The sequence below is a fragment of the Typopeltis vanoorti genome, chromosome 19 (assembly GCF_054136105.1).
Source record: "Typopeltis vanoorti isolate ZY-2024b chromosome 19, IOZ_Tvanoo_1.0, whole genome shotgun sequence".
NCBI classification, from domain to species: domain Eukaryota; kingdom Metazoa; phylum Arthropoda; class Arachnida; order Uropygi; family Thelyphonidae; genus Typopeltis; species Typopeltis vanoorti.
Window position 1 is genome coordinate 9,188,289 of NC_143567.1, and position 19,081 is coordinate 9,207,369.

The 19,081-nt window shown below is 34.9% G+C and overlaps 1 protein-coding gene across 1 annotated transcript in view; it reads right to left on the bottom strand.

Moving 5' to 3' along the window:
* LOC150095842 (protein strawberry notch homolog 1-like) overlaps window positions 1-19,081 on the bottom strand; it is a 447,536-nt gene that overhangs the window by 380,924 nt on the left and 47,531 nt on the right. Inside the window, exon 3 of the mRNA XM_090408811.1 lies at window positions 2,034-2,136. Within this exon, the coding sequence (XP_090264937.1) occupies window positions 2,034-2,136 (103 nt within the window). The remainder of the gene's footprint in view (window positions 1-2,033; window positions 2,137-19,081) is intronic.

The following is a 19,081-nucleotide window of genomic DNA, read 5'->3' on the forward strand; positions in this document are numbered from 1 at the left end:
TTCGTCAAGTGAGAGGCAGACCCAAACGTGGAGATACTAAGGCAGACGCAATAGGAGAGGTCATATTTACCTATACGAGTTGCCAACAGGTGTACCACCTTATTACTGAATTACTCTGGATTTAGAGAAAGATGTTGGAAGTTTATTTTGCACTTGGTTAGACTATAATAAATTTAGTTTAATCTTTTATCCAAGTGTAAGCAAACAAAGTTTGCACCTGAAAATATCTTCAGGAATGAGGTAAGGTGGTGCAACACCAGGCAACTCCGAGCAAAGGTGGACCAAGCTCTCATCACTCCTTGTCTCAGTATCTCCCATAATGCAAGGCACATCTCCTTGCAGACATGTATACTGTTATGCATTAAGGTCCCGAAGTCCTCAGTCCTGAAGATATTTTCAGGCGCAAACTTTGTTTGCTTACACTTGGATAAAGGATTAAACTAAATTTATTATAATCTAACCAAGTGCAAAATGAACTTCCAACAATCTGAATAATCCTACTGCTACTTACTCTGCCAGGTTTCGTATGGAGGAAGGTCACATATAACTGCTTGAAGGAAAGGACACTGTCCAACACCATGCTTGGACTTGGAAGTAGTGACCTCCCACTTGCATGCTCCTGATCTTTAAATTTTTTTGCTCATACACAGCACTGCAGTGTCATAGGTCTTGGGATCTCTCATCTGTGGAGCTAATGATATACATATATATATATATAATTGCAAACATTATATATAATGTTTGCAATTTATGTTTATTTATATTCTAATATTAATAATATTGATATATTTTTCTTTAGAATAAGGATTTTGAATACTTTTGTCATGTTGATATTTCAATAAAATATTTGTTTATTAATATATAACAACTTTTCCAGTGTTTTTTTTTTTTTTTTGAAAATGTAAGAAAAATAATAGTAAATCACTATTTATATTTTAATGAAATACCAGTAATTGAAAAAATTGATAAATTTGAAACCTACTTTTATCTATATCAATCTTCCTGTTGCCACAGAGGTGGATAAACCATACCAGGCTCTTAATCGATGTATACAGCAAATCCTCACCATGGCAAATATCACTATAAATCATTCACAAATACTGAAAATAGAGCCAACAGGCTTCACTTCGGCAAAGTAAAATATTCAAAATTAAGTGGATATTGATTACCACATTACTTCTTAACCGAATAAGAAACTGAAATATAGGAAATCTAATCTAAGAGTTTCATGCCGAATACAGAAAACTATAAAGTTCAGCAAGTCCAAGCGTAAGCCAACACCTGGTAGTACAATGTCAGGGCAACTTGGTGTAAAGATGGAGCAAGCTTATGAGACCTCAAAAAAGGTCGAAACCGGTCTGGGTAGTGACCTTCTCTCATAATGTAAAACAGTAATACATCTCCTAGGAGCTGTTGTTTTACATTATGGGACAGTGATCAAAGCTTGCTCCACCTTTACACCGAGTTTCCCTGGCATTGTACTACCAGGTGTTGGCTTACGCTTGGACATGCTGAACTTTAGAGTTTTCTGCATTCAGCATGAAACTCTTAGATTAGATTTCCTATCTTTGAGTTTCTTATTCAGCTAAGAAATAATATGGTATTCAATATCCACCTAATTTTGAACATTCACAAATAAATTGCTGAAAAGTCCCAACCAAAGTAACACAAGTGAATTTCTTTTACCATAGATATGCTGTATTATTAAAGAAATTCTCAGCTCTGATTCGATCCACACAATCCAGGTGTTTTATCACAAGTGAAAAATATCAATTTGTTAACTATTAATCTGCTATGAAATTATGCATGCTTCTGTATATATTCAGGAAAAATAAGATATTAATGCTAAATTAAAGGAATAAAAATCCCTTTTTGTTTTTCAAGTCCTTGTTTTTCAGTCAGTATACTGGCTGAAAAACAAGAAGGGATTTTTATCCCCTTAATTTATCAACTTCACCAGAAAAAAATAGCTGTTTGGCTTTTCATCTAAGATATGAATGCTTTTGAATATCATTTTATTAGTAAGAACTTACACTTAGATGGCATATATTCAGCATAAGTTTCTGCATAGCCCAATTCCTCTTCCTCCTCTTCTGGTTCTTCTGTCACAGGATTAGGAATTTTTGCTGTTTCTGGCTGAAAAGAGAATTCAAACTTCTTCATAAAATGAAATGATAGTGTGCAGTTTCAGATATAGTTGGGATAGATAACCAAAACTTTTACTACTTTATTTTCTCTCCAAAAAGCATTAAAAAGAACAGTTTGATAGTCAGTTTACTAAACTGATGTTTTCAAATTATATATACTATATATATGTCGCAGGGAAATGATGAAAATAGGGATTTGATCAAATCCCTAAGGGATATGATCAATTCACGGAAGATGTTAAAATAACGACTCTGTGGGGTGATTTCCCTGAAGGAAGTAAGTGATTTCATCAACTCCCTTAACTGATTTAGTGAAAAGATGAAATAATATTGTTTAGATATTAAAAGTATTTATTTAGTAAACCATGCATTATTAAATGTAGAATAGTTAATACAACAATAGTCATTGAAACACAAATTATTTATTCGAAACTAATTAACAAAAGAAATAGGTACTTAAGCTGATATTTTTAAGAACAAAAAGGATATTTTTAGTGAAATTTTAAACATTTTTCGTGAATGTAATTAATAAATAATAATGTTTATTCATTTTTATTAAAACATGTTGTTGATTTGTGGCATCTCGAGTTACAAAGTACGTTACTTTTTTTACAGGCACATATTTTTGTTTTACATTGTAATTTGGATTGCTCACATGAACACTTCTTAAATCCTTGACCTCCAAATACGGATAATTTTCCTGCAATCTCACGCAGACTTAGGTTAATCTGTGGAACTGTTTCGGTAAATGTTGTAGTAGCTATTTGAAGAGCGTTTCTAGGTAGCCAATCTTTTATAATTCCAACTGAGGTACCAATTTGGTATAAATTATTTTTTATATCTAACACGATCCCCACGATGTTATTTCCATCTAATGGGCCTCTATCTACCTTAGGTACATACACCAAAACTGTGGAATTCACTAACACGTCTTTAAATTTCTTCAAAGAAACTTCTTTCATTTTTTCAGCTGATCTTTTCAGGTGTTTTGCAGCATTTTCCCTTTGATCTTTAATGCTCTCTTCTTTTTAGCATAAACAGCATAGAATTTTCGATCCATATCTTTCTTCTCCTACTGTATTCCCACATATTGAGTGCACCGGATTTTTACAAATGTCACATGAATGGACTCCAGGGGTTGGTATTAAGTTGGACAGGGGTTGATATCGAGTTAATGTGAAGAAATTTTTCGTAGAAAATACCATACCCAGAAATGGTGCAAGGAGCATATGAGCATTAGAATAAGGAGAAGGTTCTTTGCATGGAGAATGGTTGGTGAGTGGAATGCACTGCCTGACAGTGTAGAGTGTGTGAAGACATTGAATGAGTTTAAAGCACAGCCTGATGAGGATGAGATTTGTGTACCTCCCACAATGAGTCTTTTCACTTCATGGAGGCCTGGAGCTAATAATTATGATAAAAAGTAGTATTAAACCTGATATTAGAAGTGAAGATATCTGACTTAATTCTGCTTTATTATTATTATTAAGAGAGACCTCCAAGGAGTCAGAGACTCATTGAAGGAGGCTAATTACTACATGCACCAGCTATCATACGTGTTCTTGAATTCATTCACACTACATGCACACCCAACATCCAATGGCAATCCATTTTAATCACGCACCACCCTATGAGAGAACAATCTAGCTCTCGGCCCCATTCTTAGCATAATTCATTCTCTGCTTCCAAGGATGCACTCTTGACCTTTCTCCACCCTCCATAAAATGAAAAATTACATCAACTGAAATCCTGTATGACCCATTCAGAAGTTTGCAAGTCTCAATCATGTCATCCATCTTTGCCCTGTTTGCTAGCATCTGCAGTCTACAAATTCTCAATCTGTCTTCATAATCAGTATTCCACAATCCTGATATCATTTTTAACAATGCTTTGTATTCTCTCCACTATATCAGAATGACAATGGAAACCAGGAGACCAGACCGGCACACAATAGCCCAAGTGAAGTCTTATCAAGGCTTTGTAAAGAGGCAAAAACATCCTTATAATTATATGTTAAAATTCATTTCAACATTGCAATTATCTTTTGAGTTGTATCTGTAATCTTTGCTACATGGCCCCTGAATTTCAACTTGCTATCTACTAACATTCCAAGATCCCTAAGTCTGATCAACTTCTTCTAGCATAATCCCACCAATATAATATATTGGATATCTAATCATGCCAAAGTGCATGAGTTTACATTTACTGACATTGAACTGACATTCATTTTCTCATGCTCACAATTCCAGCCTATTAAAATCATTCTACAAGTACCATATCAGCAGCATTCCTGATTACCCTACCTATTTTTACATCATCAGCAAATACCTGCATGTGGCCTGTCAAATCCTTCCCAATATCATTAATATAGAGATTGAATAAAAGTGGATCAAGATCTGATCCTTGTGGTACACCACTAGTTACCTTAAATCATGCAGGCTCAAATCCTCCATATACCATTTTTTGATATCTGACAGTCAGCCATCCCCTTAACCATGCTAATATTTTATAATCCAAACCCATATTCTCCAATTTATGGAACAGTCTTCCATGCTATATTCTGTCAAAAGCCTCAGCAAAATCCAAAAGTATCATGGTGTATCCATTCCCTTGTCTAGTTTAATGGTAACATTATTATAGAATGTGAGCAAGTTACTAAAACATGACCTTCATTAGTAAACTCATGCTGTTCATTGCAAAGAAGAGATTCACTGCCAACCCATTTCTGAATGTGAGCCCTAACCAATTTTTCCAAAATTTTCACCACCACCATTTCTGAGATACTGATTGGTCTTTGCAACACCCTTGTGCAGTGGAATTACCATACATTCTTTCCATTCCTGAGGAATCTTCCCTGTTATAATATATACAGACTGGTCAAAGAAATAGCCATTTCTGAATACTCTTTAAGCATCTGTGCTAAATCCCATTAGTTCCTATTACTGAATTCTTATTTAGTTTGTGCCACAGCTCTAATACCTCCTCTTCATACACCTGAGTTTCTTCAGAAGAGGCAACAGTGACTGAATGTTACATAAACCAGGCTGACAGCTTTAAGCAAAATGAGAACTCATTAGTTGAACAACCTCTTCTGCATCTGTCAACCCTCACATCACCTGCATTCAGAAGAGTTATTCTTTCATATTCATTCTTTCTTTTACTTGCAGCATATTGATAGAATTCTCATGGGTTGTCTTTAGTTTGCAGAGCCAGTTTCATTTCATACTCAGACCTAGCTTTCCATACAACAGTTGTGACTCTTCTGCCCTGCTGCTTAAAATTTTCATAACAGACATCATCCTTATGTACACGGTATTTCTTCCATATCATCCTTTTCTTTCGAATCTCTTGCTTAATACGATTACACATCCATTTGACTCCTACTCTATTTATTCTTTGAACTCTCAGGACACATTATGATATCGCATCATTTAAGTATTGTTTAAATGCTTACCATGCACTGTCGATATTCTTCCCATCCAGCAACCGATATCATTTCACTACACTCAGTATACTCCTCAGTTGGTCATAATTTCCTGCTTTCTAGTTTAGCAAAACCTTTTCTGAATGGAACATTCATAAACTTACTCACTTCCCAAGTGAGTATAGTATATGATCACTGTCACCAACTGGAGGCAGAATAGTTATATCTTTAAATGAAATCCTCTGTCACACGATAATCAAATCTAACACTATTTGACCTTGAGTTCTTTCTGTGACATGATGCTTGAGGAAGTTGTTTTGCAAAGGCTCAATAAATTCTATTAATTTTTATGGCTATTTTGCCTATTTTTACCCTTTTATAATGTCAAAAATTTTACTTAATAAATAATACTTACAATTTACTTAATAAAATTTACTCAATAAATTCAATTTTATTTTTCTCGTGAGATTTTATTGCTAACCAATCAATATTTGGATAATTAAAGTTTCCCATTATGATTACTCTTTTTGTGCCCATTGTCTCTATTTGGTAGTGTATTTCTTCATCACTAGCAACTGATCCGCCAGATCTGTAACAACACCCCACTTAGTTTAATAATTGATCCTGTTAGATTCCACCTGACACCAGATGGCTTCAAATTCAATGCCACATGAAATACTCTTACTAGTACTACAATCAGTTCTCAAAACTAACTGAATTCAAATCATCTGATATCATTAGCAGCATGCCCTTTCCTCTCTCCAATCCTGTCTATCCTTCCTAAAAATACTGTACCCTTTACACTTGATACCAGTTAGTATGTCTGATTCTGATATGCTCAGTAATGCCTACAATCTGAGGTCCCAACATATTGATCAAGGCAACAAATTCTACCCCTTTGTTTCTGATACTCCTAGCATATGTATATATAGACATAATAAGCCTGCATTTTCTTTTGTATATGCTTGTCTGCAGTCTACATGGCTACTTCTTAACACATCAAGTGCAAGTCTGAATGTAACCATACTGAATAGCAGCTGTAACAAATTTGGCATGAAAATTAACAATCAAAAAGACCAAAAATTATGAAAATAGGCAGGAACATAGAAAACTTCAACTGCATTCTCAGTGGAATCTAAATAATAAAACAAGTAAAATATTTCAGCTATTCAGGCACAGTTCTCAGTGAAGATGACATTAGATGTGATGGAGAGCAAGCCGAATAAATTTATATAGAATAAGAGAGAAATTAATGAAAACACTGAACTAGTAGTATACAAGACAGTTTTTGAACTAAGTTTAACTTAGGAACTGAGACTTGGCTAAGAAAACAGTTGATCAAAGACTGGAGACATCAGAATCATGTTAAAAATGAAGATACTAAAAAAAAGGAACTTACTGAGAGTAAAGTTTAACAAAACAATTGGTTTGATACCAAAATGACAGGAGAACAACCCAAAGGAATTCTAATAATACTGGAGTGCTGAAAAGTAACAGAATAATTTGAAGGAAATTGCTGACAGGACATCAGTAATAATGGAAACTTACCCATGTCGTATTGTCATCATATTACTCTATACATCCCTTGAGAGTATAATATCAGGAAATTGATGATACTTACATAGATATGGGTCCATAAAAATAGATTGTTATTCCAAATTAAACATAATCCCCAATAATAACTTAACAGTTACAAGTTAAAAAGCTTCTACATGTGTTCTGATTATGTTCAAATAAACATTTATTAATAGTACTGTATTTATGTGCAAAAAAAAAAAAAAAAAAAAAACCATTTCTAAAAAGACTAGTTTTTAATTATTTATACCAGTTGGTGACACACACATATATATATATATACATACTGAATATAATGGTCATAATAAGCTAGACTGACTGGGATTTAGTATTGTATGATTTAATACAAATCAGATTTCACACAGTTTTATCAAAGTAACAGACAAAATAAAAAATATGATAGGAATCTGTTCTTATGTGAATATCTTGTCTCTACATTCCAAATTGCTTGCTTGCTGGAAATTGCTGCTGCAGGATCTAGACATTGGTTCTCAAAGGGTGCGCCCTGTGGTATTCCAGAGAAATATGTGTCCAGATATAAAAATAAATATAGTTACTCTATTATACCTTTTCATTATGGATATACTGCTCTTTCTGTCAACACATCATTATTATGTTAATTAACAGCGGTTTTTCTTGCAAAGAGAACAAGAATATGGTTTATTCTTGTTGTGTATATTACTTATTTTAAAAGTGTTGGAAGTGGCTGTTATGTGCATATTACTTATTTTCAGATAAATACACCCAAATAAAATTGATAGATTTCTCAAAAAGCGTGATATTGAAGAATCAGATTCTGGAAGTGAGCAAAAGTTAAGTGCAAGTAAGAAAGCAAAATCGCAGCCTACTCGCAAATATAATGAAAGTTATTTAAGCTTTAGTTTCACTTGGACCAGAAGTGAAGATCATCCTTTGCCGCTATGTTTAGTATGTGGATGTAAAATGGCAAATGAATCATTGCTTCCTAATAAATTGAGTAAACATTTTAAAACTATACACTCTAATTTACAAGATAAATCTGTAAGTTTTTTCAAGAGATTGTCTGAACAGCAAACAAAAGCTGCAAATTCTTTTAAAAGTATAATGACTGTTTCTGATAAAGCTCAAATCGCTTCTTATCAAGTCTCAGAACTGATAGCAAAAAATACGAAAGATCATACTTTAGGTGAGTCACTTATTTTGCTTGCATGCAAAAAAATGGTCATGACAATGCTACGAAATGAATCAGCAATGAAAATAAGCAAGATTCCTCTGTCCAACGATACAGTTCACAGGCGTATTATAGAAATGTCTTCTGACATTGAGAAAAATGTATGCAGTAATAAACTTCAGTATTCAAATTTTGCATTGCAAGTTGATGAGTCAACAGACATTACCAACAAGGCGCAACTCTTAGCATTCGTCTGTTTTATTAATGAAGATCAAATAGTAAATCAGTTTCTTTTTTGCAAAGAATTAAGTGTGTCTATAAAAGGTAAGGACGTTTTTAACATTTTGAATAGCTATCTTGATAAATGGCAGTTAACATGGAAGTCGTGTGTAGACATTTGTATAGATGGAGCCCCTTCCATGATAGGCTGTGTTAAGGCCCTTAGATCTTTTGTAAAAAAACAAAATGAGAATGTTATCATAACTCACTGCTTTCTTCATAGGGAGGCCTTGATGGCAAAAACATTGGGAGAAAAATTAAGAGAAGTTTTAGATCAAGTTGTTCAGATGGTAAACTTGATTAAAACAAGACCTGTCAAATTGCGTTTATTTGAAAAGCTTTGTATCGATATGGATTCACAACACAGATGGTTGCTTTTACACAATGAGGTGAGGTGGCTGTCAAGGGGGAAAGTACTTACCCGTGTACACGAGCTACGACAAGAACTTCTTGCGTTTTTTAAAGAGATGAAACAATTACATTTTTGTAACCTCCTTCGGTGCGAATTTTGGATTGCCAGGTTACAGCATTTGGCCGATATATTTCAGCAGCTCAATATTTTGAATACTAGCATGCAAGGGAAAGAAGAAAATATTCCCACTGACAAAATGAAAGCGTTTCAGAGAAAACTACAGATTTGGAAAAGAAAAGCTGTTGAAGGTAATTTGGAAATGTTTCCATTGGTAAGTAACACTTGCATAAATGAAATACTTCCAATAATAGTTGAACATTTAACAAGTTCGGAAGAAAAATTGAGTTCTTATTTTCCATCACTTAACACTGAACAATACGATTGGATTAGAAACCCATTTATGGAAACTTCAAGTGATTTTGGTTTAACATTAACAGAAGAAGAACTGACAGCTATATCCACTGATCGTGGATTGATGATTAAACATAAGGAATTGTCTCTTGAAGCCTTTTGGATTTCTATAAAAGAAGAATATGTGTCAATATCTAAAAAAGCTTTGAACATTTTACTACAATTTTCAACATCATATTTATGTGAATTAGGATTTTCTACCCTCACCACAATTAAGTGTAAAAAGAGAGGAACTCTTCAATGTATTGACGAGGAAATGAGAGTTTGCCTTTCAAATATATGCCCAAACATTGAAGCAATCACTAGGACACATCAGGCTCATGTTTCTCATAAACACAAGAATCAATAAACTTAAGGTATGTTTCATTTTATTTTTATCGCATTATTTTTTTTCTGTAATATTTGACTAATTATTATAACACATTTCTCAGAAATTTGTATATAGTGTGCCTACAATTATTTGTAGGATTTTAAATGCGCCCCAACTTCAAAAAGTTTGAGAACCACTGATCTAGAGACTTCTCTATATCTGTCTGGCAGTTTTTCTTTATGTTGTACTCTTGCTATTTTAGTTACGAGATTGTAATGGTTTGCATGATTAATAATACTCCATGAGAAGAACATGATAAAAAAAAGTTCAGGTATGCTAATATCATCATATAGTAGGAACGACACAAGTTTATATTACTGCCACTTTCTTAGTATAAGAGGATTTCAGGACGTGTCATAATGGCAAGCTTTCTCTTTGCGACATGATATGCTATTTGGTCCTAATTCTTTGTATCTTTTTCATACTTCCACTTTTGACATGCCCAAGGGTAGGCTGAATGATCATCTTTACAAGTAATGAATTTAGGTGTTTTTTTTTTGCAAAGCACAATTTAGTAATCTATCATGCTCTTTGGTACCACATGAGACAGTTAGGGAATGCCTCTATTTCTGACATCTTTTCCAGTGACAGTTGGCTTGCATCGAGGGTCTGCATTAAGTCCATTCCTGTTTAATATTGTGATGGAGCTGGTGACGGAGGAAGTGAGAGAAGACGTGCCTTAGACTATGTTGTATGCAGATGACATCGTGCTGTGTGCAGAATCAAGAGAAGAAATGGCAGCCAAACTGGAAAGTACTGGAAGATAGAGGTATGAGACTGAGCAGAAGTAAGACATAGTATATGTGTTGCAAAGTGGATGGCAGTCAGGAGACAGATCCGGAGCTGGAAGGAAATGTCATCAGGAAGATAAGTGACTTTAGATACTTAGGTTCAACAATGAAAGAAGATGGTGAGGCTGAGAAGGAAGTGGGATGCAGGATGGAGGAAATGGAGAGAGATGGCTGGAGTGCTATGTGATAAGCGGGTGCCGATCAATCTAAAAGGCAAAATTTACAGGACATTAGTGAGACCAACTATGATGTATGCTTATGAGACTGTAGCCCTGAGGAAAAATAATATCAGCAGGATGGAGGTAGCGGAGATGAGAATGCTTAGGTGGATGTGCAGTGTGACCAGAAAGGATCATCTGAGAAATGACTATGTAAGGGGAAGGGTGACAGTTACGAACTTAGGAGCAAAGATACAGGAGGCAAGGTTGAGATGGTTTGGTCATGTGATGAGGGAGGAGGAAGAGTATGGGGGAAGAAAGGTCATGCAAATGGATGTGCAGGGGAAGAGGAAGCGAGAACAGCCAAAGAAGAGATGGAGGGAGATGGTAGAGGAGGACTTGACGATGAAGAACTTGGATGTGGCTACAGCCCAAGACAGGAAGTTGGAGGAGGAGACTCACCACAAACAGCGACCCTACTTAAGTGGGAAAAGCTGCAGAAGAAGAATGCATCTTATCGAATTAAGGATGTCGAATCTAACAGAAGGACAGTTGAGATATCAATCATGTTTATATATATATATATATAAACATGATTTATAATTGTATGGCTTTAGAGTGTCTCAATGTTTATTTCAGTGTCTTTTAATATCTTTCTATGTTCTTAATGCCTGATGAAGTCAATCTCGACGAAACATGTTGCATTTTCAAATAAATCTCAATTTGTTATAATTCTCGGGTTTTTAGTCAGTTTATATTAAAAATGAACATATCCCAACCCCGAGTTAATAGTAGTAGTCATCATTTCCCTTCTGATGAGGGTAATTGTGCACTTACGAAAGCATATCAGAAGACACTCAGCAGCATTGAAAGTAATATCAACAGACTTATCTTCTTAAAAAGATGTAAGTTTTCCTCAATTATTCCAAAGTTCCTACAATTTAAAGAAATCATTACTACAGAAAAGCGCACTGAATTTACACTAAAGCTAAACTAGATCTTTTAACGGAGAGGATTTGCAATACAAAACGCAATTTATCTTTGCTTTTTTACAGAAAAAACATCATTAGAAAACCAATTAGCAGTCTGCTTAGACCTTGATTCTTGGAATTACATTAAAGAATTAAGTACACACCACACATTACTATATCAAAACTTAAACAAACACAAGCTAATCAGAAAGTTCAAGTTCAACTTACTGAAGTCAAGACAAGAAAGGTCTACTCAAAATAATTGTCATAACAGACTTAAAAATTTGGTGATTAACAAATAGTCTTACATGCTAAGTCTCGATGAAGAGAAAATTCTCGAAAAAGGTCTAAATTTTGTATTGGCACCAAAATGCATTCCTAAAGAACTACTTTTAACTAAGATGGAGAAAGCAGCTTCGTTACTTCCTACCGCAGACGCGAGTTTACTTCGCATAGAAGCAATTCTTGCAATCAACAACGCAAAATCTCCTTCTGATAATATATCCCCTGGTGAGAGACTTGCAATTAAAAATCTATGGATTAACAAGGACATCGTCATCTTAAAAGCTGATAAGGGGAATGCAACTGTAGTTCTAGATAAAACAGACTACCGAGAAAAATCTTAACATTGTTAAGAGTCAGATAGTTATTCGGAAATTGAGAGGGATCCAACAAGAGAAATACACAATAGAACCAATAATCTCCTACAAAAGACCACAGAAATTCCATGAAATACACAGCTTTCCATCTGTTCTTTACACCCACTGATTCCAAGGCTTTATGGTCTCCCTAAGGTTCATAAAGAAAACTATCCACTGAGACCTATAGTAGACAGCATTGACTCACCCACCTACGGATTATCTAAATATCTCGCGTCATCGTTAAAAGCTTATGCGGGAAAATCTTCTTATATTAAAAACTCAACAGATTTTATCTCTAAAATCAAGGACTTTAAACTCAAATCTTCTGACATCTTGGTGAACTTTGACGTGGTAGCACTCTTTACCAACGTTCTGACACAAGAAGTTCTCCATATTTTAAAGAACAAGATTTCAAATAAAATGTTCTCTCTACTATCTCACTGTGTAAACTCTGGCTATTTTGAATTCGAAGGTAAATTATATAAACAGGTCAAAGGATTAGCTATGGGAAGCCCCCCTCTCCTATATTAGCCAACATTTTTTTCGAGGATTTTGAACAAAAGGCAATCTCCTCTTTTAATTTAAAACCAAGAATTTGGCTTAGATACGTGGACGATATATTCCTCATATGGGAGCATGGTAATGAGAATCTTCACAGGTTTCTCAACCATTTAAACAACCTCCATCAGGATATAAAATTGACCATGGAGATTGAAGAAAATAGTTCCCTCTGTTTCCTTGATATTAAACTCACCAAGACGCCTGAATCAATAAAAGTCTCTATATTTAGAAAGCCAACACAGACGGACAGATATTTGCATGTGTCCTCACATCACCATCCTGCACAAAAGTTGGATATTATATATTAACTCTTGCGAATCGTGCAAGATCTGTACTATCAGATGAAGAACTAAAAAAAGAACTACAACATCTTAAATGGACCTTTAAAAGCAATAGCTACTCTTTAAAAAGTATCAACAAACAATTATCCCACCGTTAACGTAGAGACACAGAACGACTCCAAAGGTTATATCTCCTTGCCATATATCAGCACACTATCCAAAAAACTGAGTAGAATCTTAAAGAAATTCAACATACAAACGTGCTTCTCGACTCTTCCAAAAATAAGATCAAGTTTCAACAACTATAAACAATCTCACAACCTTCTACAATTTCCAGGTGTATACAAAGTCACATGTGAGTGCGGAACACCTTACTATGGCCAAACGGAGAAATCTATTCTCCTACGTCTCGAGGAGCACCAGAGAGATATTGCTTATAAGAGAACCAGAGCAACTGCCCTGTCAGGCCATGTCCTGTTTTCAATAAACACGAACAACGAAAGCTGCCAACATGAAGTAAATTGGACAACAACTTCAAACCTACACATTTGCCATGATGAGGTAGAACACTGCATTGTAGAGTCAAAAGAAATCACCTTGGACCCTCTTCGTATGAACATCTTTCTATGTTCTTAACGCCTGATGAAGTCAATCTCGACGAAACATGTTGCGTTTTCAAATAAATCTCAATTTGTTATAATTCTCAGGTTTTTAGTCAGTTTATATTAAAAATGAATATATATATATAAATGTCAGAGGTTTAGACATACCAAAAGTAAGGATGATATCTGGTCAGAGAGTTCAAGGATATCCCATTCTGATGTCACTCCTATTAGAACACTTGAGTGCTTTATGGACTGTTGATGTAATTAGTATCCTGCCTCCCCCCCCCCAAGATGTTCTTGCAGTAGGCTTTTCTAACATGATATTTCCACAAAATATCACTTAAATGTTTTTTTTTTTTTTTAGAAGGTCATGCCAATACTTCTAAGCCCTTTTGAGCAAAGAAAAATGACACCTCCAGTTCACCCATTACATGGATGAAGAGAAATAGCATATTTATGTATATTTTCTGTTACTAGATGGAGTATCTACAATACCTTATTTGGGTGAGGCTTTGTGAAGGGAGTTGGAAAATTTGGGAATAAAGGATCAATGCTCAAAGAGAATTTTAGTTCCCTTTTTTTAGTTTGTTAACCGTTTCTTTTGGCCAGAAAAAAACGGTTAACAAACTTAAGCCTTTTCATGTAAAAACATCCAGAATATATGAAGCACCTAAAATTCACAAACAAAATCTACCCCTACACCCAACTGTGAATAGTATAAACGGTCCTACATACAAACTTGCTAAACATTTAGCTAAATTACTAGACCCCCCTCCTCACAAGGAAACAAAAATTCTGTTCACCTAAAAAGTATATTAAAAAACCATATCTTAAAAAAAATTCAGACATAACGACTTCACTATTTACCAATGTACAATTAACTGAAATCCTGGACTTGCTAAAGTCACATCGCCCCCACCCCAAGGTATAACTGAATTTTTCAAATTTACAGTACATTCAGGTTATTTTGCATGGAAAAGAAGATATACAAATAACTAGATGGAACAGTAATGCCCCCCCCCCAACACCTTTTTTTTTTTTGTTTGCAACTCGAGCTATTTTATCTATTCATACTTGATTTATCTGAAGGATAAATCAAGTATGAATAGATAAAATAGCCCAACCTCCCCACTCTACGTTGGCATCTCTTCACAATACACGGGATTGCTCGTTAATGGTACCAATCCTTTCAGTTTGTTTCTTTTCTTCCCATATTTTTCACTCCTTGTGTCTCTTCATTACTCTTTTGTTTGGAAGACAGAAGAGTAATCCTTCCTCCTTTAGCTAACTTCTACATAAAAGATTTAGAAATGGTTTGGCTGCACTATGTTGATGACGTGTTTTCTATTTGCGTGCATAGTCCAGACACATTACATATTTTTAGGATATTTAAATAGCCAACATCAAAAATCCACTTCAGAATGGAACAGGAATCTAATGTCTGCCCTTCCTACATAATTTAGAAAATATACATATATAAGGAGATATTTACACCAACAATCACCCCACCATCCAAGCTCAAAAATATGGTATCCTCAAAACACTAACTCACAAAGCCACAGATATCTGTTTCCAATGACAATGCTTATACTAATGAACTCACTTGAGTCGCACTTTTTTTGGCCAATGGCTATAACCCCCAAAGAATAGAAAAAATACTAAATACTCACTGGAAATCCCCTCCATTACCTAATACACAAGACTACAGCAAAACTGTCATCCCATACATTCAGGACACATCTGAAAAGATATCTAGAGTGCTTGATAAATACCACATTTAAACCATATTTCAAATTGGCAACTCCCATCCATTCATCTAAGGACCAACTCTCTTCTATCCTGGAGTATATGAAGTGTCCTATACTTGTGATCTGGCTTACTATGGACAAACAGGAAGACCTGTTGACATCTGCCCCAAAGAATAGAAAAAATACTAAATACTCACTGGAAATCCCCTCCTTTATCTAATACGCAAGACTACAGCAAAACTGTCATCCCATACATTCAGGACACATCTGAAAAGATATCTAGAGTGCTTGATAAATACCACATTTAAACCATATTTCAAATTGGCAACTCCCATCCATTCACCTAAGGACAAACTCTCTTCTATCCAGGAGTATATGAAGTGCCCTATGCTTGTGACCTGGCTTACTATGGACAAACAGGAAGACCTGTTGACATCTGCCTTCATTAAAAAAAAAAAACATATGGTTAAAGACTAGCAGACCATGCCTTGGATACCCCTTCACACAGGATCAGATGGAAGAAAACAAAAATGCTACACAGAAGTGATTACAAATCAGAGTATTTTTGGAATTAGCTTTAAAACATTCTCCAAACCTCAACAAGTATGGCTGTATCAATTTACCAAAAATCTGGGAGACAGTCATTTTAAGATCAAATTAATACTTGTTTTTCTCGCTCTTTAACCAACAATAGATGGCACCAATTAGGACTTCGGTTTCTTGCATTGTGTGTTACAATTTTAAAAACTAGTCCCATTGCTATACCAAATTGTTGCAGTTTCATGTACTGTGACAAACTGTTTGTGCTCAGCGAAATATACCAGTGAAATATTAGAAAATAAGTGAAATTAATAATAACTACTTTCTTATATTCTGTGTTGTGAATTAATACAATTAAATAAACTGTCATGTACTGCAACACATAAGCCTTTCTACTCAATAAAGATATCCATGGCAAACAATAAGTGTAGTCAGAAATGGAACACAAGAATTGCGCTGGATGCTATATCAGCATTGCACCATGCCTGGAGCCCTGTCCCCATACTATGGGGAGAGAGACTTATTTCAATGCATTTACCTTGACAGGCAAATCTACAAGCATATTGATCATGCCTGGACCATTTGGGATATCCATCTTGACAAAGCAGAGGCTAAAACAGCCCCCACATTCTGGATGACTGCAGGTTGCACTGGACAGCAAACACAGCAGTAAGGCAATGGATCTCAAAGATGGTGTTCTGGAAGACAGAAGAGTAATGAAGAGACACAAGGAGTGAAGAATATGGGAAGAAAAGAAACAAACTGAAAGGATCGGTACCATTAATGAGCAATCCTGTGCATTGTGAAGAGATGCTAATGTAGAGTGGGAATCTGAAGGATAAATCAAGTATGAATAGATAAAATAGCATGAGTTGCAAACCATCATTCTATATTTTGGTTTAACCAATAAGAATACAATTTGGTCGGCTAAATCCTAAATCTAAATGCTTTTGCCTATTTTCATTGTCTTTTTTATTGCTGACCTTCATACCACATCTATTACAACAGTTATTCAATTTAGTCAGGGAATGTTACAGACTTATAGCGGATTTATTTAGAAGTATAACATCACCTGCATAGAGCAGAGCAGAGATTAATATCTCCAATTCTGATATCAGGTTTAATATCACTTTGCTTTATAATTTAATCCATATCTATAATGAATAACAGAGGGGATAATGTACATCCTTGTCTGATAACTAATTTGACATTAAACCATCTTCCTATACTTCATGTTTAACTGCTGACTTGCAACTCAAATAAAGACTAAGCATTGCTTGATATAATGCTCCATCAACACCATACAACTGTAGCATTTTCAATAACTTCTTTCTTGGTACCTTGTCATATGAATTTTCCAGATCTACAGGGCGTCCCAAAATTCACGCAAGAAGTAATTTTGATAGAAAACACAGGTTTTTAATTAAAAATTAAAAACTTAATAGAACCTTCTGTGGGATCATAAGCACAAATAAGTCTCATTGTCTTTGCTAGATTGATGTATGATTTAAATGTAGCATGAATTCATGTTTATGCACACAGAATAGTGTAGAAGAAGTTAACTGCACTAAATAAATATATCTGCTTCTATTGTTATAGCAAGCCAGAACTAGGAAATAATGCTTTGTATACAACTCTACAAACACAATTAGATAAGAGAAGAAAAACGACTATAACATGGAGAGGATCTTTCTGGATATGTCATTTGCAAAAAAAGCACCTCTGCTATATCAACAAAGAGAGTTATGTTAATTTACCCAAAATTCAGAAGACATTTCTAAGACCATCTTCAGCATAATGACCATGGTCTATTTATATACCTATCTCAGATGATGGGTAATAAGACTTGAGTGCTTGCTTATTTTATTATTATTATTTTTTTTTTTTTGAAGCAAACTGCTTCACTACACTAGTTACTTGAATGTCACATCTTATGTTTTGTGACAAGGGTTTTTGTATTCCAAGGATGTTTGCTAAATCCAGTGATATATCAGCAGTATAATAAATTATGCAATCTATTTTGTTCTTGTATGCAGAGAGTTAATACCATTAAAAGTATGTAATGAATAATAACCAACAACTAAGCTCTTGCTAAGTAACTGGTTATGAATGTCAGTTTTAATAAAAAATTAAAACTGCCTGACACTTTTCCCCAAAAATCTTAGTTTTACCAACCTCAGTTCATATATTGTTGAGTGTTTTTTTTATGTTGGACCCCATACAAGAAAGGTTGTTGATCAACCTATAGTACATTACTACCATATATGAGTAGTGGGTTGGGAAAGGAGAACTTGTTTACATTTGATTTAAAAGACTGTATATTGTATTCCTTGAAAACACAAATGGAGGAAGACTGTTCCAAAATACAGCAGTTGCAAGGATGAAGGAAGAAGAAAAGAAATTTGTTCTGTGGGTTTCAAGGTGCACTATGAAGGGATGTTGAGCAGCAGTAGCATGTGTTCCAACGAGCTTAGTACTAAGTTGGGGAATTTCAGATGAACATTTCCCATGGAGATATTTATAATATAGAATATGTATAATATTGCAGAAACCAAATGTCTGTGTGTAATGAGGGGGGGGGGGGGGGGTAAGAGATAGATCATTAATAAGTCTAATTGCTCTCCTCTGTATTGAGTCAAGCATTTTGAGGGATCTTTTAGGGACCCCACCCCATATGTGAGAGCAGCATTCAATAGCTGGGTGGATTTGCGATTTGTATACAGTTAACAGCTGTTCAGGGGTGAAGTAACAGGGTAATGTCTTGGGTGAAAGAGAAATCCTATTTTTTTTTTAGGATGCAATGGTTGTGATGAGTTTTCTCACATGGATAAACAAACACATGATGAAGCTAATGGGAGTTGTTTGCTTGCAAACATTCCTAAAATCTAGGCTTTCCTACCTACAGGATGAGTGCTTTGAATTCCACTATGGTGATACTGCAAATTCAGGTGATAGGTGATTTCTATCACCTGGCTGAGGCCATCACCATGCTTATCAGATGCCTGAAGCAGAGTAAA